Below are 27,014 nucleotides of genomic sequence, written 5' to 3' on the forward strand. Positions count from 1 at the left end.
CTGACAAAACCCTCAGAGCTACAGTCTGCTTCTGTATGGGTCTCCATTTGCAAAGGCATTAAATTCACCTCCCCAACAGCAAATTTAATCAAGGATGCATACCAATGAAGAATCATGCAATGGGTTCATATATGCCTGTCAAATATGAAAAACACCTGTATTATGCTATGCAGGCCTCTGTCATTCTCGACTTCAATCACACTAATAATAAAGGCCCTCTGAACAGCCCCTCAGCTCTGCCATTTAGTCACTGTCAACCAGGAAAGAGCTCGGCACATCAGGAAGAGCAGAACCACTGAAACAACACAAAAATGCACTCGGGCCAGGTATTGCCACAAGCACAGCTCATGGAAATACAGTTCTGCCCACACACAAAGTGCCACAGCCCCTCACACAGCCCCCTGTCTCATTCTGCAGGTGCAGACTGCAGCAAAACAAAGTCAGTGATAGTGAGGATTTTTAACATCCAATACTCAATCAATCTCTGTCCAATATAAAGGGCATCATCTGATTCTACACACACAGTGCTCAAAGTCATATATTGTAAGAACATTTTGCAAAGATTCAACCCCTGGGTTATGTTGTCAGGAGAACTCACAGCTTTTTTATGGATAGGATAAATTTTTACTGTCATAGTTGCAAAAAAGAAAGAGGTGCATATTTAAAAATTCAAAACAGAAGGTAAAAAACACAGAACTTGATTTTCAAATCAAGTAACGTTTGAATGTTTTGTGGTCAGCAACAACACCATTACAGAAGCCTTGGGCTATAGCTGTTTCTTTTGGCCTAGTTTAACCATAAATCTGATCAGGCAGATTTTGGGAGCTGCTGGTTTTGAGTTCATTTATGAAAAGCTATGTTTGGCATTTTTCTCCACATATTCAACTAATGAAATTTTGCCCAATTTCCATTTTTAAAAAGCTGCTAGAGTCATGCAACCAAGCCCTACTTCCCTCTCACCCAAAAACTGCACTCCTAACATACCAGCCTCCTCTCCCAGCCACCCAGCTCACCCAAGTCATCAGCTCAGCAGTTTCCACTATGTGAGCAAGATTTCCCCTTTCCAAGTTGATGTATGGGTCACAGCAAGAAATGTGGGTGTCTGTTTCTGACAGCTGGGGCTGTAATCCTAACCTTTGGCTTCTCAAGGCATGCTGTGGGAATATAACCAATACTGTCAAGAAGACAGTTTTTCCTTCTCAAGATCCATCAGATGCTTCTTTAAAAATTCTCCTCTTCCAAAGTATGACAGCTGAATATAACCAGTAGGATTGAGTGACCTCCACTCACAACCCTGGGCAGCACAACAGCCTCCCTTACCTCCCATGGAACAAGGAGCACTGGGCAGGTGAATTTTCCACCACAGAGACCTCTCTCACCAAAAAGAGAGCAGCTTCAAAAAGCTACTGGTCAAAGAACCTTGCCCAGGCCTTCAGCAGCTTTCCTAAACATTAATGAAAAATAAACAGACACATCCAGTCCTGTCACAGCTCCATGAAACCCACAGGGACGTTCATGAGGATCAGCACTGCTCAGTGAGTTCTGCTCTCTGCACAAAGCTGCATAAAGCACACAGGCTTTGTTTGTGTTCAGAAGAACACAATGTAAGAGTCTGGGTAACTGTAAATTACTAGTTAAATTCAGTGGTAAAATTGCCAGTGACATCAGCAGAATTTCAGCCACAACAAAAATACAAACAATGAGAAACAAACACAGTACTCACAGAGGACCCAATTTTCTGCTATCTTTCAGAATTTTGGAAAAATTCAACTGCTTAGCACACTAAGGTTCCCTTCCTTATAACTCTTTATTTGCTCTGGAAAATGGCTCTTGTTTAGAAATCATTTTAACTATGTTGTAAATGGCCTTCATTACCCAGAAGACAAATAATGTATCAATTTCTAGCTGGAGGTTGTGGTGGTGATGTAAAGATTAAAAGCAAAACAGCTTGTTCAAGGTATGGAGTCTATAAAACAGCTTGTTTTCTCCCAAACAGAAAAAAACAGTTGAGACATTCTTCACATTTCTGGCTTGCTCTTGTTGGATTTCAGCATTTCTGACTCCACAAAGGAACATGGGAGATGAACAAACATGAACAAAGGAAAGGTGCTGAGAGATTTGTTCAAAGTAGATTTGAAAAAAAAAATAAAAAAAAATCATAAAACCACAAGCAGAACTGTGGTTGCAAGCATCAAAGACATCACAAAATAAACTTTTAAAAAGCCTCCAAACCCTGAAAACCCACAAAAACTTGAAAGGACTGTTATGGATACGGAACAAGATGAAGGAGGTCTGTCTTTAGATTACAAAAGGTTAATGAGAAAGAAATTGGCTTGTAATTGTACATCACAGTCTGGAATAAGCATTTCTTACTTAGCTGGTTGAATGCAAGATGTATTCTGTACGAGTCTGACCATGGACCAACAGCACCTCAGCAGTGTATTCACCCCCACACCCCCTTCTAGACAATTTCTCTCAGCCAGTGCTGAAGGTGGTTGGAGCAGCAATACACCCAAACACCAATAAAGAGCAACATTCTTTAGCAGAGCACCTTGTACTGAACAAAACAGACGTAACTGTTCAAATCTATTTTTGATTAGCACAAAGGCAGCTGCCAGTGAGGTCTCTGCAGCCAGAACATGAACATTAACTCTCATGCCCAGTAGCATCCACTGCACACAATCCAGCCAACTGCCAGAACAAGTCTCTTCAAGCTTGCTCCCTAATTAAGATATTTAAGCAACATGTACTGATGAAGGACTCTTCATGTCAATATATACAGTTCTTTGTACATCTGTCACTCACAGAGCTTACAGCTCTCTCTCTTGTCCCTTCCTCCCCAAGCCAATAGAAAAAGCACCTATTTAAGGTTGTAGGGTCAGGCACTCAGCAGAAAGAGCAATCCTGAATTATAAGTGTCAATACAAAGCTACTTCTACCACACATGTCCACTGAAAGCTTTAACTGGCATGACTGCACATAATTACATGCCAACATGTGCCCTCATGCAGGAGGCTCAACTCTCTGGAGTTCCTCCTCTGCTTCCCCGCAATCATGTGCAAAGTACAACAGAAACAACTGGCATACCAAAAGTGTCCAGACCAAGGCCCCACTGATATCTCACACACAGTAGCTTTAAAAAAATTTGAAGCCTGAAATCATAGTCGGGGCTGCAACTTGGTCCCAAGGGGAGCCAGAGCAGCACTAAGCCAGAGAAGTCTTTGCATTCCAAGAGTCAGCTTCCTTCACACATGGTAGGATCACATGTGTCAGGATCACCCTTAGGCAAGGACGTAGGAAACAAAACTTTTCTTTTTTAGGAGGCAGCATATTTTGACAGAATCACAGAATGGGTAGAGTTGGAAGGGTCCACAGTGAGTGATCGAGTCCAACCTCCCTGCTCATCCCAGAGCACCTGGCACAGGATTGTGTCCAAATGGTTCTTGAGTATCTCCAGTGAGGGAGACTTCACAACCTCTCTGAGCAATCTGTTCCATGTGGATGGTCGCCCACAGAGGACAGAAGTCCTCCTCATGTTTAGGTGCATCATTTCGTGCCCATGGCCTCTTGTCCTATTGCTCAGCACCATCGAGCAGAGCCTGGCTCCACCCTCTGACACTCTCCTTTAAAGACTGAAGAGGTCCCCTCTCAGTCATCTCTTCTAGAGGCTGAGCAGGACCAGTCTCTCAGCATTTCCTCACCAGAGAGATGATCCAGTTCCCTCAGTCTTTGTCATTTTGACATCTTTTCTCCTCTTCAAAGCCAGGCCCTCTCAGGACAGGTCTTTTCCTCTTCTAACATCAGCCTCTATAATTACAGCAGGGTCCCCTACATCTCTAATCGCCATTCTGGAAGCTCCTTCCCTTCTTATCTATTGCTCAGTCCTGCAGTATTTTCCAGTGGATGCTTGTGGAGTAGAAAATGGCTATCCAAGCTACCAAGAAACCCCATGCCATAGGCATGCTGTGAGAAGGACCTGCTCCATCTCTGCCAGAAACTCAGTGTGCTCTGCTACTGGGACCTTCCCTCTAGTAGGATTTTAACACTTCCCAAAACAGTGGAAAAATGGAAAACAAGAATGAAAACAAAGCAAAATACAGAACTACTGCACACACAAACAAGCACTACACTAGGGAAGAAGCTGAATTCCTTTTCCCTTCTCCCAGGGCTGCCACTGAACGTGCTGCTGGAAGCAGCAAATGATACCTGTTTCCTTCAACTACTCTTAGCCCTCCAAATGTCTGATGAAAGACCCAAGGTATTCTTAAACTCCAACTGCAGATATTCCAGTGCTGCAGAACACATTTGGCCACTCCTCTCTCATTGCCTGGATGGGTAGCAAACAGGCAATGACAGACACACAACAACAGCCTGCAACTGCTCCTAGCCTGCCTCAAGCAGAGGGAGCAGTAGGTCTCATACTTGGAAAGACCCCAAGGTATAATAAACCTGCTGCTGTTTCCCTTTACAGCACACTTCTATCTCTGATTGCATATGCAACCACCAAGACAGGCTATAAAGCCCAAGCCTACAGTTAATAGAGAGATCTGCCTGCATTTCTAGATGTTTGTTACCATAGCAATACCACAGTACTTTTTAGCTTGTTTTGTTGTTTTTGGTTTTTTTGAAGCTAAAAAAAAGTGCATTTATCCAATGCACACAGAGCCAGTCCCCAGTTATGTGAGAAGGAAACCTCACAGTGTGCTGTGGATGTGGCAGAGCCTCCTCCCTGGGAGCAAGGTGCCGAGAGGAGATGCTCAGCTCCTGCCTCAGCACCTCTACAATTGCAGGGCTCTGCCCACTCCATTCACCAAAGCCATTGCTGACACCTGCACCCAGCATGGTGTTGCTTCCTTCCCACGCTGATCAGCACCACATCACTGCACTTCTTCCCTCTTGGGGAGCTCTTGTGATTGACTTTTCTCAGAACACCCATCAGATTCTTAGGAGCATCCACTTTCAGCTTCTTCCTAAACAGCTCAGCCAAAAGCTGCTTACAAGACCAACATAAATAATGTAAAGCCAACTTTTCCTTCGATGTTAGAGTTTATTTCAGGGTCTGGTAATGATCTATAGAAGGCTTAAAACAACTATCATAAGATTCTTTTCCAGGCCTGCCATATCCACACACAGCTTGGACAACAGCTTGTTTTCCAGCATACCATTTAAAGGCTGCTCCAAAGAATGTGAAAAAGACAAAAAGTTGACTGCCAGCTATTTACTCCTCAAATATAACAAACTGTAGTCATGTTCAGAATCAAGGCTACTTACAGGAGAATCCTTCCAGAAGCAGAAAGGAATATATTATTTTGCCAGAAGATTTTTTTTTTTAAGAGTCAAACACTTGGTACATTTGGGTAATTTTGCAAAGTGCCCCAAGCTGGTGAAGCAGAAGAGCTTAGCAGCACACTTCATTAGAAACCAGTGAAGTTAACAGAAAATTGTCTCCCACCATCAAACCTTTGTATGTCCATCATAAAATGGAGTAATTTTTGCACACCTATCTTGCTGATGCACTTGGACTGCACACAACCCATGTCTGTATGCCAGTTTACAGAGGGTAACTGCCTGGTACAGCTCCTGCAAATTAATTATCATTCCTTAAACACAGGCAGCACAGGTTTGCACTGCAACACTAAAGGCCTGGAATTAGTAGATATCTGTCAGTCATGCAGAACAAGAAAATGAATAATTTCATTAGAGGACAGTAGAAAGGTATCTTTCAAAAGTTCACTGATCTTTGGTCACAGATTAGGGAAGAAATCATGTTACTCACTGCAGAAAAGTAATTTTCCTCACTAAAGGCAAAATTGTAGTATGAAAAAGACTGCTTCAGAAATGGCTGCCTTTGAGAGAGACAATTGACACAGACCATGCACTGTGGTGAAGGCAATGAAATAGCAATTTATATCTCTGCATTAAGCAGTGTTCACAATTCCAATCCTACTGTGCCAGGTCTAAGACATGCTGATAGGTGTCAAGAGAAAAGATACCTATCTCAAGGAGGGTGATGAACTTGGGAACACTAAAAAAAAAAAAATCTATTAAAATCTCATGGGTGGATGTACTACAACTCCAGTAGCAATAACAAGTGAATGCTCATTTATTGTGGTTTTAATCAATGGAGTTGAAAGCATTTCACTAGTTTTTGCTGGTGGGGCCTCTGCTGCAAGGCTCAGAGGTCATCTCCAGCTAAAGAGGGGTCTGCCCACTGCAAGCCACTGGTGACTTTATCAAAGGATATATGTGGAGTGATTCCATCTTGAGCAAGCTATCCCTCACACAGGAAGGTTACCTGGCTTGTCCCCAGCTCATCCCATTTGGATGCCCCCAATCCTGCTTACAGGCGCCCAAGACAAGAGAAGCTTGAGAGGAAGAAAGGCAGCTGGGAGCTGCTTGCTCCACCATTCATTTCTGCAGGATGCCTCTGGGGCTTTTGAACTAAAGGAATTCAAGACAACCTCTGCTTGATGGAAGTGCATCAGCCAAACTGATGAGACTTGGCATCTTATTAGGCAAGTATGTAAATTCTTTTGGTAAATACAGGAAGGCATTCTGATCTTTTGTGCTTTTGTTCAGGTGTCCAAATGGCTTGCCAGTATTCTGTTTGTACCACTCAAAGAGCAGGAGAAACAATAGATCTGAATTACTACTTTGAACAAAACTGGAAAAAAAGGACAGATGATAAAAATCCTCTGTACTGAAAAAGTCTCTGCAACAAGAACCTCAAGGCTTTCAGTATATACCCACACAAATAACATATACAAATCTCCCAGACAACTCAGTTCAGAAACTGTAAATATAGTCTTATCTTTGGTTTCCTAAAAAAATATTGTCCTTTTTTTCCTCATCTGAAAGTGAGGAAGGTTTACAGGGATATTAAATAGCTGCTGTTCTCTGCAATCTAGAGCCAGGGGGAAAAGCACAAGAAAACAGTTGGCCCTATCTTGCTACTTGCAATATACTTCCCCTCCAAATTAGTTTTCTTTATCCATCCTGCCAGGCCCCCTGTAAGCTCTTCCCATCCCATGTCATTCAGATGCTCTGAGTCAGAGGCTGTCAGACTCGTCTACAGGTTAATATTAACTCTCTGAGTTATGGAGCCATTTAGGCCAATGGCTCAAACTGCAAGGATATTTCCAGCAAGGCTGCTCCAGCTGTCCTTGGAGCTGAACTGAGAGCTGCTAGCCCAACTGGCACCTTTGCCCCCTGTCCTCTACTCAGTGCTCAGCTGAAGCTGAGGTGCAGCAACTGCCCCAGCAAACAGCCATGTCTAACCTGGGAACATCTTACACCTACTCCCTCACCCATCAGATATGCCTCTAACAGACTCCTCTTACAGCATACAGCACAATATTGCCAGAACCAATTTCCAAATGACTGATGAATTTTGTAGGGAAGCAGCAGGTGGGAAAAGCATACATAGAACACCCACCCCCACCCTCTGTTTTCCTACACACATTCACCCCTCCAATCTCTTCTCAGAGCACTGCATTAGCCCGGGTAAGTTGTAAGAAGCAGTAAGTTTTTAACCAAGAGGGGGAAGAACTCCCTCAACTCCTTTTAGTTAATAATGAATTCATGTTACCCTTCACTGCACACTTTCATGTTACCAGGCAAGTAACATACATCATCCCTCTCATACCCTCCAGTTAATACCAGGCTAACAATAGGAATTTTCTTTGCATCAACCCACCTGAAGCAAAACATTATCAGAATGGTGTCTTCACCTCCACCCAAGTGCTTTAACCTTGAGTACAAACATCATGTCAACAGAGCAAAAATAGTTTTCCTCAGGGTCCACAGCCAGCATCTGTTAGAGAAAACCTGACTTTTACTTCTCCTGGTCCACCCCCCCCACAGTCCTTCCAAGTACAACTAACATCTCTCAGTGTCTTCTCAGTCCAGCTACTGAGGGAGATGGCCTCAATCTCTAGAGCCAGCAGGGCACACATCTCCTGCAGGTATGGGACTGTACTGACTCTGCCTCTCTCACAGCCAAAGGGGAGGCAGCACCCAGGGACAAGGAAATACAGGCATTATTAGCAGACAGATGGAAGGATGTCTTGGTAAGACCAGTTTCTCCTGCATTTCATGACCTCCCAAGCAGTGTCCCTACCAGCAGCTGGCAAAATCTGGCAGAATGGCATAATTGCTCATCCTAACCTGCAGAGCAAAAGACAAGATTAGTGCCCTCTCAGAGCAAGAGGAGCAGTAATGACTGCCTGCAGGCTCTGAAATCAAATATTCTTTTTCAGCAAGCCACCACAGCTGTCTACCCCTTCTGCCATTTGTGTGGTCCCAGCAAGATCTTTTGGAGGACACAATCAACAATGTTCACAAGACTGCAGTCATGTCTCTCAGCGCCCTTGAGAAATGATTAACACTCCCTCTCCATCTCAGCTTAAAGGGAAAACTGCAAAGCACAAAATGGCTTCAAACATCTACTTCCAGATCTATCCAAGACCTTCACCCAAAAGACCTTGCTAGTCTAAAATCCACAGTGTTTTATCTAATTAACTGCTTCCAGCAGTGCAGAGCAGCCACTGAAGAGCAAGTCTTCATTAAACACACGGACAAATATTTATCTCCTCTCCAGGAATACCATTCATGACCTAGCTTTTATGCTTAAAGGACAGAAGCAGCTGAGAAAACCAGCTTAAACATAGTGTGAGTGCCAGAGTGGGATTTGGCCCAGTACAGTGAGCCCACCTGCTGCAGCACTGCCCTTCTCAAAGCACCCTTACTGCATCCTCCCTGTAAGCTGCCTATGTGGCTTCCCCACCTGCCTCTGCCTGACACACTGGTGTTGCTCCTCAAGGCTCCAGGGTTGCATGCAAAGTCTTTGCCAAGTTAGAAGAGGGCTCAAAACTCATGTCTGAGACAGCTTCCACACGTTCACTTCCTTTTTAGTCAGGGAAGGAAACGTTTCTCCTTTGCCATCTGTTAATACCATGATATCCATCTGGAGAGGAAGAAAGGAGACAAACCAGCTAAAAGAAAATTTCCCCAAGGAGATAAATGAAGGTTATCGGTTAAAAAACCCACCAAAATCAGTTCTGCAGTAGTCCAATAGTTCCTAGCTTAGGAGGGCCCTGCTGCACCCCTGGCAAACATTTCAAATAAGGCTGATGTGCTTTGCAGCCTGCAAGATGTTCTTCCTTTATTCTCAATGAAAGACACAGACCATTCGAAACCTGAAGGTAAGCAATTAATCCCTGGTGCTGGAAGCTAGGTTTCACACAGAAGAACCTAATAAGCCATTTTTAACCTCTAATTCTTGAGCTCTGCACTGAAAATGGACTTTCTCTTCTTTGAATGCTTCTTGAATGAAAATAGCACACCTTGGCCACCTGAGGGAGGGCAGAAAAAAAAAAGCAGGATTCAAGATGCACCCAGACCCAAGCTGTTAATTTTGAAATTATCACAGCAAATTATTTTGTTGCACTCTATCCCTTCCTTGCTAGTAGCAGTATGGGGGGGAAAAATTGTAGAGTTTTAGGACAGGGCTGCTGTTAAAAATTTAAACATGCCATGATTTTCTCCCTTTATCCCCACAGATCTAGATATTTTTGAATATGCAAGTTTTAAGCATTTGCTGATCAGCAGATACAAGCCTTGTGGAACTACCTCAACTCAAGAGTCACTAGTTCAATAACTAATTAAAGGCATAATAATGGTAGCACAGCAATACCATAAGGAACCTCATCTTTCTGCAGACATCAAGGATTGCCAATTTCATAAAAATAGTAAACAACAGACATATTTCTGAGGATGTGACTAATCTCTATCCCCTGCCATAATAACAAGAGAAAGATGCCCATGTTTGTGATGAATTCCTCTAATTAAGAGCCCTGTGCAAATGGCACGTGTCTCACATGAGGGATTACGTCTGAACCACGAGCCAAGTTCAAGGATAAAATTCAATTGCATAGCTAGGTAAGCACAAATCACAGTGACACTCTTCCCTCTGCCAGGCAGGAGCCAATGAACTATTCCTGGACAACTCATTACTGTCTGCTTCGTTTGAGCCACTCATTACAGGAGCCTTCACCTCACAGCCCTGCAAGGTGTCCCACTTGCAAACAGAGACCCCAGTACTCTCAATGCTGCCTCCTAAAGGTACCCAACGAGGAGAGGCATCATCCTCGGGGGGAAAAGCACTGTGCATCAGCAGGGTACATTCACTTCCATTTTCCTTACTACCCCTGCCTTCCCCGCAGAAGAGCCATGACTATTTAAACATGCACTGAAGCTCTAAGGAAGGGGATGTCAGTTAAATGCCCAGCGGGAAAGACATTCAAAGAGAAAGTCAATGGAGCCTGAGCAATCAGTGTAAATCAAGACTTTAACCTTTCTGAGCCTCCTTCAGGCTCTTGATCTGCAAAAGAAGATGCTTAAACACTTACCACATTTCTGAAGAGTCAAGTGCACATGACCTGTCAACGCAAAAAATGTTTATTACTGAAAGTACCAATTGAAATGTTTCAGTCTTATTGTCCGTGGACTGTTTTCCCTGTAAAAACCACTGGGCAGAACAGATGCCACTAGAAATCTGTTTAATGTAGATATATGGATTCACTTTCAACCTGTACACCTCTAGTAGATAGAGCCTTAGCTTGATACAATAGCCAAGACCTAACTGATCTGACATTATTAATTAAGTCATAACTATAGCAGCCAGTACCCCAGCTTCTGGTGCATAAAATCACAGTTTCTGTTTATTGACCAGTAGAGAGAAATCTGGCTGCCTGGCAGGTGAATTAGATGGGAGCAGTCCCTTTCCAATGCAGCAAAGAAAACTTTCAAGGAAAATCATCCCCTATCCACTGCTCTCTGGGGTAACACAATTAGGCCATGACATACAGACAGGTCATTTAATACAATAGGAAAAAAACCCACTGATAGCATTTCCCTTGCCTGAATGGAAGGCAGGCTGTTAAATTATCTCTGAAGGAACAGACAGGCCTCTCTAACAGCAATTCTCTCCTCTCAAACCACACATCCTTAAAGGGCAACCAGCTCCAGACCAGTCACATTGAATTCTATTCTGTAACCCCAGCATCCTTAGATAATCTTTCCTGCTGGTTCCAGAAACTGCTTCCAATCTGGCTCAATATAGACCAAAACCATAGCATTGTGTTATTGCATTTTATATTGGCAACCTATTTAATGGGACAGGGGAAAGGAAGAGCTATCAGATGGTTTCTGTACCTGCCAAAGCAAGCCAGAAGCTTTAGAAGCCATGGAGCCATTTCTGCAGGAGGCAGTCAGCACCTGCAGGGAGGCTGCAGTTATTTTAAGACAATATTAAGACTCTATATTTCAGTGAACATTCAAATATTTTAAATTTTTTTAAATTGTTTTAAATATATTGGAATACTTCCACACTTTCTCTATAGTAGGAGAACACAATAAAGACAAAAAAGTCCTTGCACTCCATACACCTTTCTCATCCCAAGCAAGCACCAAGCAAGTTCCTCCAATTCAGATAAGCTAGTTCAGCAAATCAAGGAGAATATTGCCATCACACTCTCAGAAATGGACCAAATCAATTACATTAAAGCTAATAGTTTTTTTAAAACATGTTTTTGAGAAATGCACAGTGACAAGTTCCTTCAGGTCATCACTTACTAAAGCACAGTATAAATACCTTCCTCCTTGCCAGACTGGGTCCTAAGCACAGATAGCTGAGCTGCCCTCTAACACTGAAGACAGTCCTGTGCAGTTGTTTTTCACACACTCTTTGGTAATGCTGGAGGTACTGAATTGGCAGGAGAATGGCACATTGTTCTTCTGGAAGCACAACCTATAGGGACCCTGAATGCCACTACCTAGGTGGGGGTTTTTTACTCACCCTTTTCAGGAGCAAAGGTATTTCTTTTCGATTATCAGGCTTTTAGTCTATTTTGACCATTTTTTCCCATCAAGTAAGTCCAAAGAACTCTTTTCTGTTTACAGTACAGAGCCATTCTGAAAACCCAGTTCTGAAGAGCCAATTCTGTTCCACTCCCACTACCCCAACAGCACCACGTGGAGATATTCAAGAAGCAATAGCAGGTCTGTGTCAAACAGGACAGACTAACCAAAGAATGTTGAGTTGCTTGCACGTGTTAGGAGCTTTCTCGAGGTGGCAGTTTCTGCTGACCTAGAAACAGGACTCCTCACCCCCCTGATCAGGAGAGGTGCTCTCCAGCGTGCTGCACAGGGTGGGTTATCCAGCCCAGGTACAGGCTGGAGCCCAGGGCCCCACACTCAGACTGCCAAGTTTTCCTTGCCTGCATTACAGAATTATTGGCAATATTACTCAATATCACTCACCAAAACAGCAGTAGTAAAGGCCTGGCCACCCATTTGTAACTTTTCATCTTCTAGCTAATGCTGTCCTGACTGCTGGAGCCTGAACTAGCCAAGTACTCCTCCTCGGCTCAAAGTTGGGTCTGCAGTGGCAGCAGTGGATGCAGACATTCAGACTCCTATCTGAAGGAAAATGAGAACAATCAGCTAAACTCACCCTTAAATTCTGTTCCTACAAAAGCAGACAATGTTGCTGTACTTGCATTTGACTATTAATAATTTGTGGGGAAAAGGCCATATGCCCAGTCAGGTGGCAGTGCCTGTGACAACTTGTGCCACATTGCACCAGCCAGGCACATCAGCATTTCAGCATCCAGCACTCCTGGTTTTATCTGTGCAAAGAACTGGGTAGCAAGACATTAAACAAGTACATGCTACAAACGCCAGGAACATATTCCCTGATGAAAACACTCTTTTTTTTCTACAGAGAGAGTGATTAAAAGTATTACAGTGTATTTTCCACTCAGAAGAGCAAATTACACGGAATTCTGGTTTCAGCACATGGTTAAGAATACCATTTGGCATTGAAAACAATGTAACATGGGGAACCTCACTTTACCCTGATTGAATTGAGAACTTAAGTCTTCAAAAGCAGAATTGAGAATGAAGAAGCACCATCAGCCCCACGGAGCTGTGCTGCTCATCACTCCAGCCAGTTAAGGAGTGTTTCAACACCATTCAGCAGTTGGGCTGAGGTGGGAGAAACTGCAGCAAACACTGAGATTTACTCCAGTACAGCCTGGCAAAGCAGTTAATCATTATGAGAAGTCATGTTGCTACGAGGTAACAGGTTTAATGATTAACATTTACACATCATTTAGAAGTTTTTTCTAACCTGTCTCCTGTCCTAGCAGCTTATTCTCAAATGCTACTTCTCTCCCACAAAATGAACCTGTAGAAAGAAATGCACACCAAAACCCAAGTTAGCATTTGAGCTAACTGAGGTAATCCTGGAGAGCAGTTCCCAAGACATTCCCTCCAGCCACAAGCCAAGTTTGTTTCCCCCAGCGTGTCCCAGCCCACTGAGGAGACATACAATATGAGCCAAAGTGGTTTTAGGTGGCCAGGCCATCACTGGTCACAGAAATTACATGAGGTAGGGAGGTGGTCCAAATATATTATCAATACAAAATGTAATGAGGGATGGCCAGTTACAATAGGAGCAACTACAGGACACAGTTTTAGTTGTCTCTGGGGTAGTAACTGGAATCCAGTAGCAAATTCATTGAATCTGTGTTGGTGTACAATTAATACCCAAGCTGTCTTGGCTTCACTGGTATTTTCATCAGAGTTAATAACCAGAGGTTAGCAGTTCTGAATATTGCTTTGTTGCCTTTCAGCAGAGCTCAAGGCTTAATCTCAGCTCTCCATCAGGGGAATGGGGGGAAGAATGCTTTCTATCCCCAGCTCTTTAGCTCACTCATATACAGAGGTTATTAACTCCAGGACAGAAGCTGTCTTTTCTGTTCACACTTGCACCAAAGAGCCTGCAGTCTGGATAGCCAAAGAGATCTGCAGATTAACAGCAAGCACCCAGCAGTACAGGCCTTGTGTGAGGTCTTGGATATGAGCAAGACAAATGAGAGATCCCACACAACTCTTACACACAAATTGCTTTGGAAAAGGATGGCAAGGCAACTGGTAACTCCAAGCAGGCTTGTGGCAGCCCCTAATGGTTTATTATTCAACTAGTCTCCCTATTTCACTCTCCCTTCACAGAAGGGCCCTGAACATGTCCCTCACATACACAAAGAACCTGTATGGCTCCCAACTGACAGGCGCTGATCAAAATGCATCTAAATTTACCCTTATCAGATATAGAACAGTGATATGAGAATCTGCCTTAGGAAGAAAAATACTGAACAAAAAATTTAAAGCAAATTCTGACCTCAATGGAAATATTTTCCATTGAAGTTCAACCCACCTACTCAAGACCAGAAAGATGCAAATTGGTCTAACAATTCAAAACAACATGCTTCATATGGCTATACTTGCCATATTTTAAGCTCTGGACAGGGCCAGCAAATTAAATGTAGCAGCAGGAAGTGTACTTCTAGCAGAATTATAAAAGCACTAACAGAAATCTGGACAAGAAAAGTGGTGATGTATCGTGGATGCTCAAAATTTAGTCTTTATGGATCTATCACAAGACTTAGTTTAGCAATTTCCTGGATATTTAATAAACACCACATGCAGCATTATTTCCCAAGTTCTTAGATTCACAGCTACATGAACTAGGGAATCCAAATAGTCACCCTGCATTTCAATCTTGTAACACTTTCAAAGTACCTTTCCATGGTGAACAGCATCACCCAGCTACACCCCTCCCCTCCTGTCCCCCCAAGAAACAAGTCAAGATATTTAAAAAAAAAAAATCTTGGATTCTGCTGAAGCTAAGCTGAAGGAACTGTGCAGAACCGTGTACTGGGGTTTCTGAACACGCAGCCCACTGGCAGGAGCAAGTTGCTCTTGCACACAGGTGAGCTGGGGAGCCTTACACGGCTCCTGTGGTACAGGAGGCACAGAAGAATAGGAAGAGAATCCCTTCATAGACCCAGTTCCATCACCACTCTCCCCTCCTGCGGCTGCTGGTCCTGCCCAGCTGAGTGCAGAAGTCCCTGCTCCTGCCTCCAGGCAATCTGTAGACACAGGCTAATGCCGGTGTGTGGGGCAGCCGGACAGCTCAGGAGGTCACAGCATCCTGCACAGACCCTGCAGTAATGCAGGGCAGGGAGAGCTTTCTCACCTTCTCTTCAGCACCTGCAGTGGTGTTAACACCTGTTTACCCATTCTTGGCCATTCTTGATGACGTCTCTTAGGAGATATTGGGCAAAAGCAGAAATAAAATACAGAGCATTCCAATCCCCTTTAAGCTCAGTGCGACAATTTTAATCCTCTAACTAAATGGAAAGAGGGGGAAAAATGAGATGGACTGTGACAGGTTGGAAGGACTAAATCCCTGTTAACTAGGGCACCAAGATTTAAAGGGCTCAGCTTTGCACACATCAAATGTCTCTCACAAAGTCCCCTCCAATTCCTCAGTGCATGTGGAAACCCACTGCCCCAAGGATGCTGGCAATGGGCAAGAGAACATTACTGCCATGACATTGCCATGCCTGATGCACCCAAACCCATGGGGGTGGCAGAAGCACCCAGGTAGCCCTTTGGAGTCACAGACACAAGGGGTAGCAAAGGCACCAACTGGGCAGGGCAGTAGTACACAATTAACAGCTGAACAGCAGCAGAGAGAATAATGTAGCCATAACCTATATTTCACATTAGCCCTGCCACACACAATGATTTGTATCACCTCACCACATTTCCTTTCAACTCCAACATGTCTTTCCTGAAAGTGAGGCATTGGGCCCAAGAAAATTAAAGAGTAAATAATTTACAACACATATTTTTTAATAATGCTGAAAGGAGAGTGATGCAGGCAGATCAGCAGATTTTTCCTATTACCTGATGTGACTCAATCTGTACCCTGTGCTGTAAGGACAGTGTTTGCTTTCACTGTTAACCACCTCCTCACAGCTCACCTAATATGTAGCATGAGATTGATGTCTGTTCAAGGACCCAGTATGAGCCAGCAGTCCAACTGCTCACTTAAAATCCTTTCACACTCGGCCAAAGGCAGGTTTTGATAGGTGCTTGGGCAGCTTCTCCAAGGCCAGACCTCATCTCATCATTGCCTGGCCTGACAGATTCACAGTTAGTCCTGATGGAATGCTGATTTCCCAGCCCTTCCCAAAATTTCTTTTGGGCTGCCCAGCCAGTGTGGTCCAGTTTTCCCAGCACAGACTGGAAATGTCCTGAAATGTCCCATGGGGCCACTCAGCTAGCAGGCATGGCACAGCCATCTGGCATTCCAAGGCACTGCACAACCAGACTCAGACTACCCAAACACAGGGAGGATACAAACAGATGCCAAGTTCATTCAGATTTGCTCCAACAGAATTTTTAAAAGGGTTACCTCATTGCAGAGCATCAATCCTTCTGCTGCCAGCCCAGGCTCTGCATAAACATCACCCTGCACCCAAGCAACGAGAGAAACACCCCTGTGCTCACCCCAGCCTGCCCCTGGCAGAGGAGGCAGCTCTGCAACTGAAGCACCAATAGGGACATGGCAACTGAGCATCCCTAGGCCAGAAATAGAGTTATGCCCCTACGTGTTGGTCAGTGCTCCTGCCAGCCCCTCAGAGGTCACTGTGAGAGGCTGTTCTCTATGTTAAGGCATAAAACAGGTAGTTCAGCCAAACTGAGACATTTCAGAAGGGTAGGAGACTAACACAGTCTACTCCATCAGCAGCCTGGTGGCTGGTAATTCCTACCACACGACCAGATCTGAATAAATGTCACTGAAAGGTCCAAAGAAGAAAAAAAATCCACCAAAACCAGCATGCATATTACAGCACCTGGGAAACACAGCATGATTACATGCACCAGGACTTGGCAGTGAGTGCTTGCACCATTCACAGTTTTTAACTCCAATACTTGATTATTTTTTACAATTTCAAAAGACTACAGGGAACTACACAGGAAGCACACAATTGTTTCAATTTCGTTGTGTAGTGTGATGGCTCCCATTTGCACTGCCACTGTATCCAAATTCCTGTACTCAGAGACTAACTGACCCAAGGAGCTGCACTGCTTTTTGCAGCTCTTATACACTCTCCCTTATTCATTGTGCTTTTTACTGCATACTTGGTATCAAAAGGCATAAAGTTACAGTATGGTATTACTGGGTATGACACTCTCTGGCACCAAATACTTTGTTCGGGGCACTCAGCATGCAAGCAGATGGAAAGCATCATTTTTACAATTTTGTCCTGCAGAAAGATTTTTTTCAGAGAACCTCTGAAGACGCTTCCATTGGTTAGAAGCACTTTTCCAGCCAAGCCCTAGCTGTTTCAGGGCAGTTATCCAAAACAATAAAGGCAAGAAAAATAGTCCTTTTTTTTTTTCCTCACGCGCCCACAAAATGTCTGATACAGATTTTAGCACAGGTGTTTTCTCTCTATGCTACTGTTAAACAAAGCCTCCTCAAAAAGATCATATTACAGCTTACAAGATGAAAAATTTGTTAAGTGGGAGAATTGAAAATAAGAGGTTAAAGCAAATAATTTTCTGCAGCTTTAGCCAAATGTCATCAGTGACCATGCTGCAACATTCAGAAGTTAGAGCAGTGCCCCAGCCTTGAAGCCTGAACTGCAATGTCAACCCTCCAGCTCCACCATGGCAGGATGGCCAACCAAGCATCATCTCACCAGCCAAAACAGCTTCCCAGCCCAGGAGCAGCTTCATTCCCGTCCTGGGGATGCACAGGGACACCGACAGTGCTGTGAGACCTGCAGGGGCACTGCAGAGGGAGCCGAGGCAGGTCTCTGCAGGGACGACGGCCCTGAAGGAGCCAAAACAAAGTAGTGTCAAAGGGAGCATGCAGCTGCCTATCAAAAACCCCGTCTCTACCAACACTGAGAAATTACCCACATGCTCTAAGCACATCACAACACTGGTAATTTCTCTGCAGAGATAGGGCCCAAGAGACCACTTCATTCTTTTTTACTTTGTTTTTGATTTTGTTTTAATTGTATTGCCATATATCTTACTGTCTCCACAGCCCCAAGCATACCTGGGACATGGAAACCTGAAGCAGACAGTCCACCTCCAGTCCTTCATCACTTTTATTAGTTGCAAGAATATGTGCTTGTAAAGACACAGCAAAATACAGCAGCAGGTAATACACAGCCTTTTCTAACAAGTCCTATTGTTCAGTACATAGAGCACTGTTAAAGGCACCTGCTGTCTCTAACACCTTCCTCTTGCAGTAGATTGGCCCTGACCTGCTACATTTCTGCTAATCCTGCTCCTTGTTCAGAGGGTATATAAAGAACTCAACCAAATATTTTGCTAAGGTTATCTCTCTCGTCTCCAGCCCTTTGCAAAACTTGCAAGCTAAGTTGCCCAAAAGCCCTGTGAAGTAGATAAAATTTTCATTTTAGACTTTGGGGAAACCGAGGCATATGAAGAGCCTGTAAGGAGGAGGAGTTCAGCTCAGTCAGTAAGGCAGCTCAACTCCCACTCCACGGCTCTCACTGTGGTTCAGTCTTTACCTTAATGCAGCAGTATGGGATGTGGATCACGGCCTCTGCTCTTGGCACTGGACAGAGAGCCAGCAGGGACAGCTGACAGGACAGCCCCAAAGAGCCCACAAGCCTACTGCAGGAGCTGGCAGGCAGGGCTGGAACAGCACATGAGAGCAGCATACACAACCAAAACAAGACAAAGCAAGGTCCTGGGATTCGCAATGGGGTGACATGGAATAGGAACAACCAGCTGGCATTCTACAGGGAACCAAGGAACCTCAAGAGGTCCCACTCTGGGGAGGGCTTCCCCTGCAGAAATGAGGCAATGCACAGCTGAGCCAGGGTCCCTCGCTGTCCCATGTGCTTCATCCCCAGCACACTTATCTCTGTTTCATTGCCTCTGTGTGCTCTTCTAACAGGAATAATTCAGTCAGTTTTCAGTGCTCCAAAATGGGCGGTCCCAGTTCAGTGCCCCTGAAACAAAACATCTTCTCCACTTCCCTTTTAAGTGACTTTCAACCTGCCTGCATTGGGATGAAGTCTCTGGACGAAGTTTCATCATGGCAAACAGCAATCTGAGATATCTATCAAAGCTTTCTGTTTCCAGCAACACTGATAAATTTTTAGTTTTTAAATCTTAGGACAGTTTTGTATATGCAAAGATCTATCTGAGGAAGCAGCTGCATAGTAAAGAATGCTTCAGCTTGCTAAAACTTGCAACTGCTTCACCCACTGATTTAATGAAAAGGCTCTAGTAAAATAAATCATGTTCAGGAGCACTGCACTGGCCCTCCCATCACTTCCACATATTGTCCCAGGCTGCCCAGACCACCACACTCCCCTTGCCCCAGCTCCCTCACTGCAGCTACAGCATCATTTTGATTAACAATTAAGGCCAGTGCTGGCCACTGGATTTTATTAACATTACCATTGTGAACAATTTATTTTATTTTTAATGCATCACAAGAGCCACTGGGATAAATTAAACATAAAATCATTTTCTGCCATTTAGACAAACAGCAGCCATTCCCACATTTTTAAAACATAAACACTGTAAATAAAATATTAGACCATCAAGCTATCACTGAATCTTCCTCCTGCAATAATATCCTTAGAGAAAAAGTTACCAAGTCATCCTTTCCCAGGGAGCTGGCACAGGCTCCATGTGCCATAAAAGACATGGCACAGAGATCCAAAAAATAAAAAAAAAATTTAAAAATCAGTATTGCAAGGGTCTGGCCACAGCAGGAATGGCTGTCACAAAAACCCAAACGTTAAGGGCTGTGTCCTCCATCCTGACACAAACTGGGAAGATCAGAGGCCATACAAGTGCTGGGAAGAGCCAGGCAGTTGCTGGATTTCAGCAGTGGAATGGGCCAGGCTGAATAGCACAGACAAACTCAGCAACTGGCAGGGGCACCTTCACCTGCAGCTTCTTTTCCTTCTCATTTCCAACACCCCAGATATCTGCAGAGCCACAGGGAGGGGAGCTGCTTTGTAGGCTGGTAGAAGATTAAGTTTTCTCCACTTTTCCTTTAACGTCAAAGGGAGATGTTTTAAGAAAACAGGAGCATTTTGTGAGCTGTTGAATGTGGCAACTTCACTAGGTTGCTCACCATACCTTCCTGGCCTCGAGCTCCTGCAGCCATGGTGGCAGCACCACAGCCCTGGGGAGATCACAGAGCCTCCCATGCTCTGTCCACATGTGTGTAAACTCAAACACAGACACTCCACATAAGAGCAGAAAGAAACCTAAAGAGCCATATGTCTGGTCCTTTCTCCAAAAGGCAGGAGACTCAAGAAGGACCAACCTGCTATAAGTAAAATGGTAAGGAATCTGCTGAAATTAATTGTGGCACCTCATTAAAAATTAGGTGTAGTAATTATGTAGTAATTATGTCAAGATGGACACAACTAGCACCAACACCAGTCTTTTATTAAAAACTCTTCATATCTTCTGTCAGGCAGCTCCACACAGCAATGACTCCTTCTCTCCTCTCTGCATGACCAGCTAAACCCCAACCTGTCCCTTACCTGGCTGCCTAACCCTATCTGTCCCTCACACAGCATCTTCTTACCTTATCTGTCCCTTCTTCCTCACAGCACAGCCAGCACACTCCATCCCAAACTGCAGCAGACTCTGGTTCTCAAACTCCAACTGCAAATTTCTTTCGACCAGCTGCCCCACTCTTTTATAACCTCACCTCATAGGGCAGGCAAGGCTGTGTCCACTTCTCAGCAATCAGTGCAGCTGTAATTCATTGAGGAAAATTTCCTTCTACACTATCCTTACAAACTATTCTCCTACAATTAGGCCTTTTCTCTCCATACCACAGCAGGTCATGAAATTAAGCCTGACAATATGCCAATGCAAAGAAATAGTGCTGATCCCCCTATGGTTGTGTTCGTTGGGCTTTTCTATTTATTTAGGATCTACCTCAGTTTCCAGAGTTACGTGCCTGAGGCTACAAGACCTGCCTCCAGGCAAGCACACTTGCAGGAGCCTCATGGGACACAGGTCCCTGAAAAAAAGAATCATTTCACAAACCATATAAGTTGCAGCTTATCCCAGTTGTGAGGAAAACAGCATTCTCTGGAAGCTGCACATAGAGGAAATGTGATGAAGGGATGAGAATAAAATCATTCATGAATGCACAGTGAACATCAGCCAGCACCTTCTCTGTGGGATTCAGATACCCAGGAGCCAAAGGCAACACAAAAATAAAGCAGCAGAGCATGCTGTTAACTAGGTGTTCCATGGTCTGAAGAGCATACATCGGGGTGGTCTTACTTGGTGGCAAATAAAAGCATGGCTAAAAGTGTCACTCTGGTAATTCAGAGAAGCAGATAAAGCCCAGCCACTGCCTATTTTCTGACTAAACAAGGTGTGGGAATTAAACAATTGACATCTTTCCTCGCCAACTTGTTCTTTGCCTACACACACCACCTGCTCTGAGCAAAGCATCCCAGTGGAGTCTCCTGCTTGCAGTCTCACCACAGGCAGGTGACACGCAGTTCCGTGATGTTTGCAGAGCATTTAGAAACCCTTTGCTACAAGGAGAAAGGATGCCTTGATCTCATCTCCCCAGTGCTCATTTTACACGGCTGAGCACAGAGGTAGGGAGCAGCCAGGGGCTGAGCCCAGGCAACCTGAGCCAGCATTACAATGCAGGGCCTCTCCGCTGCCAGACTGGCTCCTGTGGGCTCACAGCGCAGCTACACAGGTCACTAAAGTTGGCAGGACGAAGACAAAAGACAACATACCGGCTCCAAAGAGCAATTGACAAAGATAACAGGCATCATACCTGCTCCAAAAACCAACAGGGCATCAGCCTAACACAATTCAGAGCGTTTAAATAACGATACTTTTGTCTCCAACTTCCAGGCATGTTGCTGCTTCCCTGGCACCCCAGAGAAGTCAGCAAGCTGGAGAACCCTGTGGGCAGCCTCACATCTGCTTTTGACTAGGGAATAGGAGCAAATACTCCCACCTTCAGCTCACAGTCAGCCAACAGAAAAATTTCTGATTCAAAATCTGCCTACCAACCCTCCCTCTCACTAACAAGCTTTGCCCACACTGCAGCAATGGCCTCGCTCTCTTCCCTGGGACACGAGCCCTGGGCGAGCTTCCCATGCTGCAGTCTGTAGACAGGCAAGAACAGAGCCCTGGGCTCTGCTCATCACTGCCATACTAAAGCAGATATGCGGCATGTGGTGAACAATTAACCACCTGTACATAGTGCAGGAATGACGCCAAAGCCCTTCCAAAGACACATAGCACAGCTTCTGGCCTTTGGAAATTTCCTGGAGACAGGAGACAACCTTTTGCCTGGAAGAGACAGAAAAGAGCTTCCAGGGAAGAAGCTCATCTTCGAAAAACACACAAACCAACTGTCAGAGGTCTTAGGGCTCCTTCTAATCTATATGAAACTATGCTGTGCTCCAGAGAAAAAATGCATTTCTAAGAGTGTAGTATTTGTGTTTCTACCCTCGGTGGTAAGTGGAAGGAGAAGCATACAGGGACTTGTCACATCACCAAGTGAGCCCTGCCATTTGCCAATACCTGAATTTTCATTACAAGCATCTGTAGAGACTGTTTGTGAAGAGCCTATTGCAGAGAGGCCACACGTCAAGACTTCTATATATAAAGCAGATATCTGTAGGATCACTATTAATGCACGAGCTGTTTCTGGGACACTGATCTCTAACAGCTCCATGCCCCAGCTTAAATATTCAAAGATTTCCCTGCTGACTCCAGGAATCAGACATGCAGATCTTAAGTTTAAAGTTGTGCTAATAAATATGAGGTCAACAAACAAAAAACAGTTTCAAGCTGAGACTTGCCATCGACTACAGTGTTTACCTGAGGTGATTTTTATTCTTCACATTAAGTGGGAATAAAGACAAAAAACACAAGTCTAGACAGCACTTCAGTTTTTAAACCCATGCAATACACCTTCACTTGCTCTGGATTTGAAATGCCACAGCATAGATGCAAGAGCAGAACTCTTGGACTCACTCATCCAATCTTTCTTTTTTCTTTTTCCCAGACAGAAAAGCAGCCAGTTTTAGAAAACTGAAAAAATATTTTTCCAGAGACCCATAAGTCACATGAGTCACCCTTATTTGCAGATGAGCCCAAACCTGAACTCCAACACCATCACTCATGCAGAGCAGTGGAAACCAGAAGCTGGATCAAAATGGGCAGCTTGTCTCAGTGGCTGTGCAGAAAGCCAAGGGACAGAGAAGCACGCACAGCACAGGCACGCCTCCCCTTATACATGACTGCCACCGTACATTAAGTCAAATAATCTGACTTTGAGGGGAAGGAACTCAGGGTTGAGGGCTCTGCGCTGTCAAAGGACAGCTGCTTCTCTAGATTTCTTATTTCTCCAGCAGGGCAATAGAACTGGCACATTTCCCGTGCTGGCTGGGAGAGGGTGGTGGGCTGTGCTGGGGAACAAAGCCAGCGGCATGCTGAGGACTGTCTGCACAGCTGCTGCCCCAGCCTGAACAGCCCTCAGGCTCACACACAGCTCAGACCACAAGACCCACTGCTCAGACCCTGCTAGATGCCATGCCCTGAGGGACACTGCTGTCCCCAGACCTCCACCAACCTTCCTGCCCCGTGCCCACACGCAGTTGCTTCCCTGCTTCTGCCCCAGCAGCACAGGCAGAGGACAAGGCTGGGACAGCTCGTTGTGCACATCACTGCTAAGCCTGTTAGGCTCCCCACAGCCATTGCACTGCATAGTTACAGGAGTGCACATACTGCATTTTACCACCTTGCCTCTCACAGCAGTCCACCAAACCCTTGGGAAACCTGCATGCATGAGGGAAAGCCCAAACACCACAAACCCTTCCTGTTTCCCTTCTCTATGAAAATACCTCATGGCAGGTCAGGATGTGAAATCTCCACCATGCCCCACTGCCAGGCGCATCAGGAGAGGGTCCTCCTTCATCTCAGCTGCTACTGAGAGCCCTACTGAGAGGGCTGGCACATCCTGGGACCCCAGTTACAGAGGGACTTGAGATGCAAAGGATGATTATTTTTCTTTGCCTAAGGGATTTCAGGCATGGAGCAGAGCTGGAATGATTTACACGGTTTTGAGAGCAGGACCAGATTTGGAGTAGCTGTTGCACGGCACTGTACCTTGTAAGGAGAGTCTTCGTGGTTAACCATGAGCACATACTGGTCCTTGCAAACAGCAGCAATATAACAACGTGGCACTGCCACAGCATCCTCCTCACAAGGATTTTAAGGTGCTTGGCAAATGATATGGATTCATGTAACCTCACAAGCCCTCTGAGAAGGAGTAAAGTAAATGCTATAAAAATCCAGAAGGGATAAGTGGGGGAACAGAGAAATAAAACTGCTAGAGCAGCATGTTCAAGCTCACACAAGAAATCAGAGGCTCAGGGGCAGCTTCCTCTGCCACTAAGGTGGAATCAAAAAAGCAGGAGTGCTCCAAATCCTCTGTTTGTTCATCTCAGCCCTGGCCAGCCTAAGAGCATTTCTCAGTGCACCCAAAGGGCTACAGCAATAACAGCACTCGCACAGAGCTCCTCATCGTACTCATTTCCACAGTCCTGCTCCACAGCAGAGCAGCCTGAAGTGTTGGCAGCCCCCAGCCCTAGTGAGCAGCAAATAACAGAAGTGCTCTGCCCAAGAGCCTCAGCCTTAACTTTTGAGTTTTAGCAGCTACCAGCAGTGGCCAAGGGGTTCAGCTAAAGAGTTTCCACCCTGCTGCCTGAGGGCTGGGACTGCTCTGACAGCATTTTCCAAACATTCACGGGGCTTCCCAAATACCTATATACACACTTCCCATCCCCGATTTACAGGTGAAGAAAACACGAGACACAGGCCAAAAAATCCCAGTGTCAGCCAAGGAGGGAAGCGGGCAGCCCTGGCCTGGCGCCTGGCCCCTGCTCCGACTCTGCCCAGGCTGCTGCTTTTGTTCGCTTCCATGTGTGCATAACCAGCTGACAAATGGATTCCCAGCCAAAGAGTGACACACAGTGCAGTTCCCGAACAGCTTCAGCTGGATCACTCCTGGGAATGGTATTGCTGGGCCACTTCTTGCTCCAGGGGCTGATTTATATTTTATGAAGCTATTGCCTAGAGTTGGGAGACCTTTACTGATGCTATTATACAGGCTGAAGGGAGGACAAATCAACCCCACAGACAGAGCAGAAAGGTCCTCATCATCAAGTCAGGAGCCCACAGATACCCAAGGAGGGCAGAGTGTGAGGCTTTCAACAAAACTGAGATAGCACATCAGGGCACTGGTACCATTCCTCGGGTTAGGAACGGAGCCCTGGGGGCTCCCGCCATCTCCCTGCCCAAACCCTAGCCTGAGCCCGACTCAGACCGCTGCCTCTGGCTTAAAAGAGACAAAAGTCCCAAGAGGCGCCCAGGTCCCCATCTGGCAGCCAAGCGAGGGGGCCGAGGCAGAGGCTGGTACCAGCTGTACAGTCACTCACATCCCCCCGGCCCGATGCTCGGAGCCCGCTGGCCGGAGGAAGGGCTTGTGAGAGGTCACGGTCCTGACGGGAAAGCACTGTGATCACATACACGCGTGTGTGTGTACATAACTGTATGTGCGCACCTTCTGCACGCGAACCAAAACCCTTCCAGCTGTTTCACCCGCCTTTTTCCCCGGCCAAGGGCAGCCGACTCTCAGCCGGAGGAGCAGAGCCCGGGCTGAGAGCGGCGGGGAGACAACTCGCAAACACTTTACCCACGGCATTACTCTATTCCCCCGAGAGTGCCCACCCTGCTCCCCGATTGTAGCGGCTGCCATGGTGACAAGCACGAATGCTAAAATAAACAGAAAGCAACCCGAAGGCAGAGCGCAGCCCTCGGCCGGCGCACCCCGCGCCCGCCGCGGCTCCCGCCCCGAGCATCCTCCCCGGCGCGGCAGGACGGGATGCTGCCGGCCGCCGCTCACTCACGATGAGGGGGATGGTCCTCTCCTCCCGGCGCAGCTCCAGCCTGCCGGCCGCCCTCTGCCCGCTCCGGGCGCCGCCGCTACCGCCTCCGGCGGACCTGCCGGCAGCCGCCGAGCGCGGCTTGTTGTCCTGCCATAAGTAGTAGAAAGTGCCCAAGATCCAGGCGACGGTCAGGATGGCGATGGCATTAGCCCTGATCCTCCTCATGCCGAGCGCCCCGGAGGAGCCTGGGAGCGCTGCCTCGACGGGCAGGGGCGGCTGCGGGAGGAAGAAGAGGAGAGGAGGAGGCTGCGGCGGCGGCGCGGCTCCCCCGCACCGCTCCGGCCCCGGCCCGGCCCCGGCCCCGGCCCCGCACCGCCCAGCCGCCGCCGCCGGGTCCTAACGCCTCGCCCGCTCCGCCGCAGGGGGCGGAGGGCTCCGCGCCTCCTCCTGCTCCTCCTCCTGCCGGCCTGGCCGGCGCGGGGAGCGGGGCCGGCTCCCCACCGGGATGCGCTCGGCGTGCGGCGGGGACGGGGCGGCACGGCCCCCGTGGGGGCAGCGGGTGACACGGGCTCAGCCCCAGGACGTGGCTGCTGGGACGGGGGCAGCACAGCAGCTGCCCTCCTGCACCGCTGCCCCGCTGGGACTCGTATCTCTACTGCCAGAGTCGTGCCCGTAAGGCAGGCGGCCAGCGAATACACCGTGGCATCCCATGGCATGCGGGATCTGGGCACCCACTCCATGGAGATGAGCCCACTGATCTCCTACTGAAGCTGTGGTGGTTGACGGGAGCAAGGCTCTCGGGCTGACAGTGGGGCTGCCCGAGCACCCGCTCCCATCGCTGCCACACGCAACAGTCGCACACTGGCACAAGCACGGGGTGCCTGGGCCAGCACCACAGCCTCGAGGCCTTTCAAGCCCTGCGGGAGGACCAGCATGGCAGTGGAGAGGCAATGATGATACAATTCTACATTACAGGGCACCGCTAAAGCTGTAGCAGTAAAAGGCTCACTGAATCCAGTCCTGTGTGCAGCTTAAACAGCAGAGCATGCAGCTTGTGACATTTAGGCACAGTGCAGCTGCTGTGCAACTGCAGCTTTAAGGTTTGCGAGAGCAGGTGGAGGTACCGAGAAAACTTAC

General features: G+C 46.4%; 1 protein-coding gene across 1 annotated transcript in view; it reads right to left on the minus strand.

The window, feature by feature from the left end:
* GALNT16 (polypeptide N-acetylgalactosaminyltransferase 16) overlaps positions 1-26,165 on the minus strand; it is a 73,854-nt gene extending 47,689 nt beyond the window's left edge. Inside the window, exon 1 of the mRNA XM_088167102.1 lies at positions 25,899-26,165. Coding sequence (XP_088023228.1) covers positions 25,899-26,102 — 204 coding nt within the window. The 5' untranslated portion in view covers positions 26,103-26,165. The remainder of the gene's footprint in view (positions 1-25,898) is intronic.
* Between the last annotated feature and the right edge of the window lie 849 nt (positions 26,166-27,014).

The sequence above is a fragment of the Sturnus vulgaris genome, chromosome 6 (genome assembly GCF_052056855.1).
Source record: "Sturnus vulgaris isolate bStuVul1 chromosome 6, bStuVul1.hap1, whole genome shotgun sequence".
NCBI lineage: Eukaryota > Metazoa > Chordata > Aves > Passeriformes > Sturnidae > Sturnus > Sturnus vulgaris.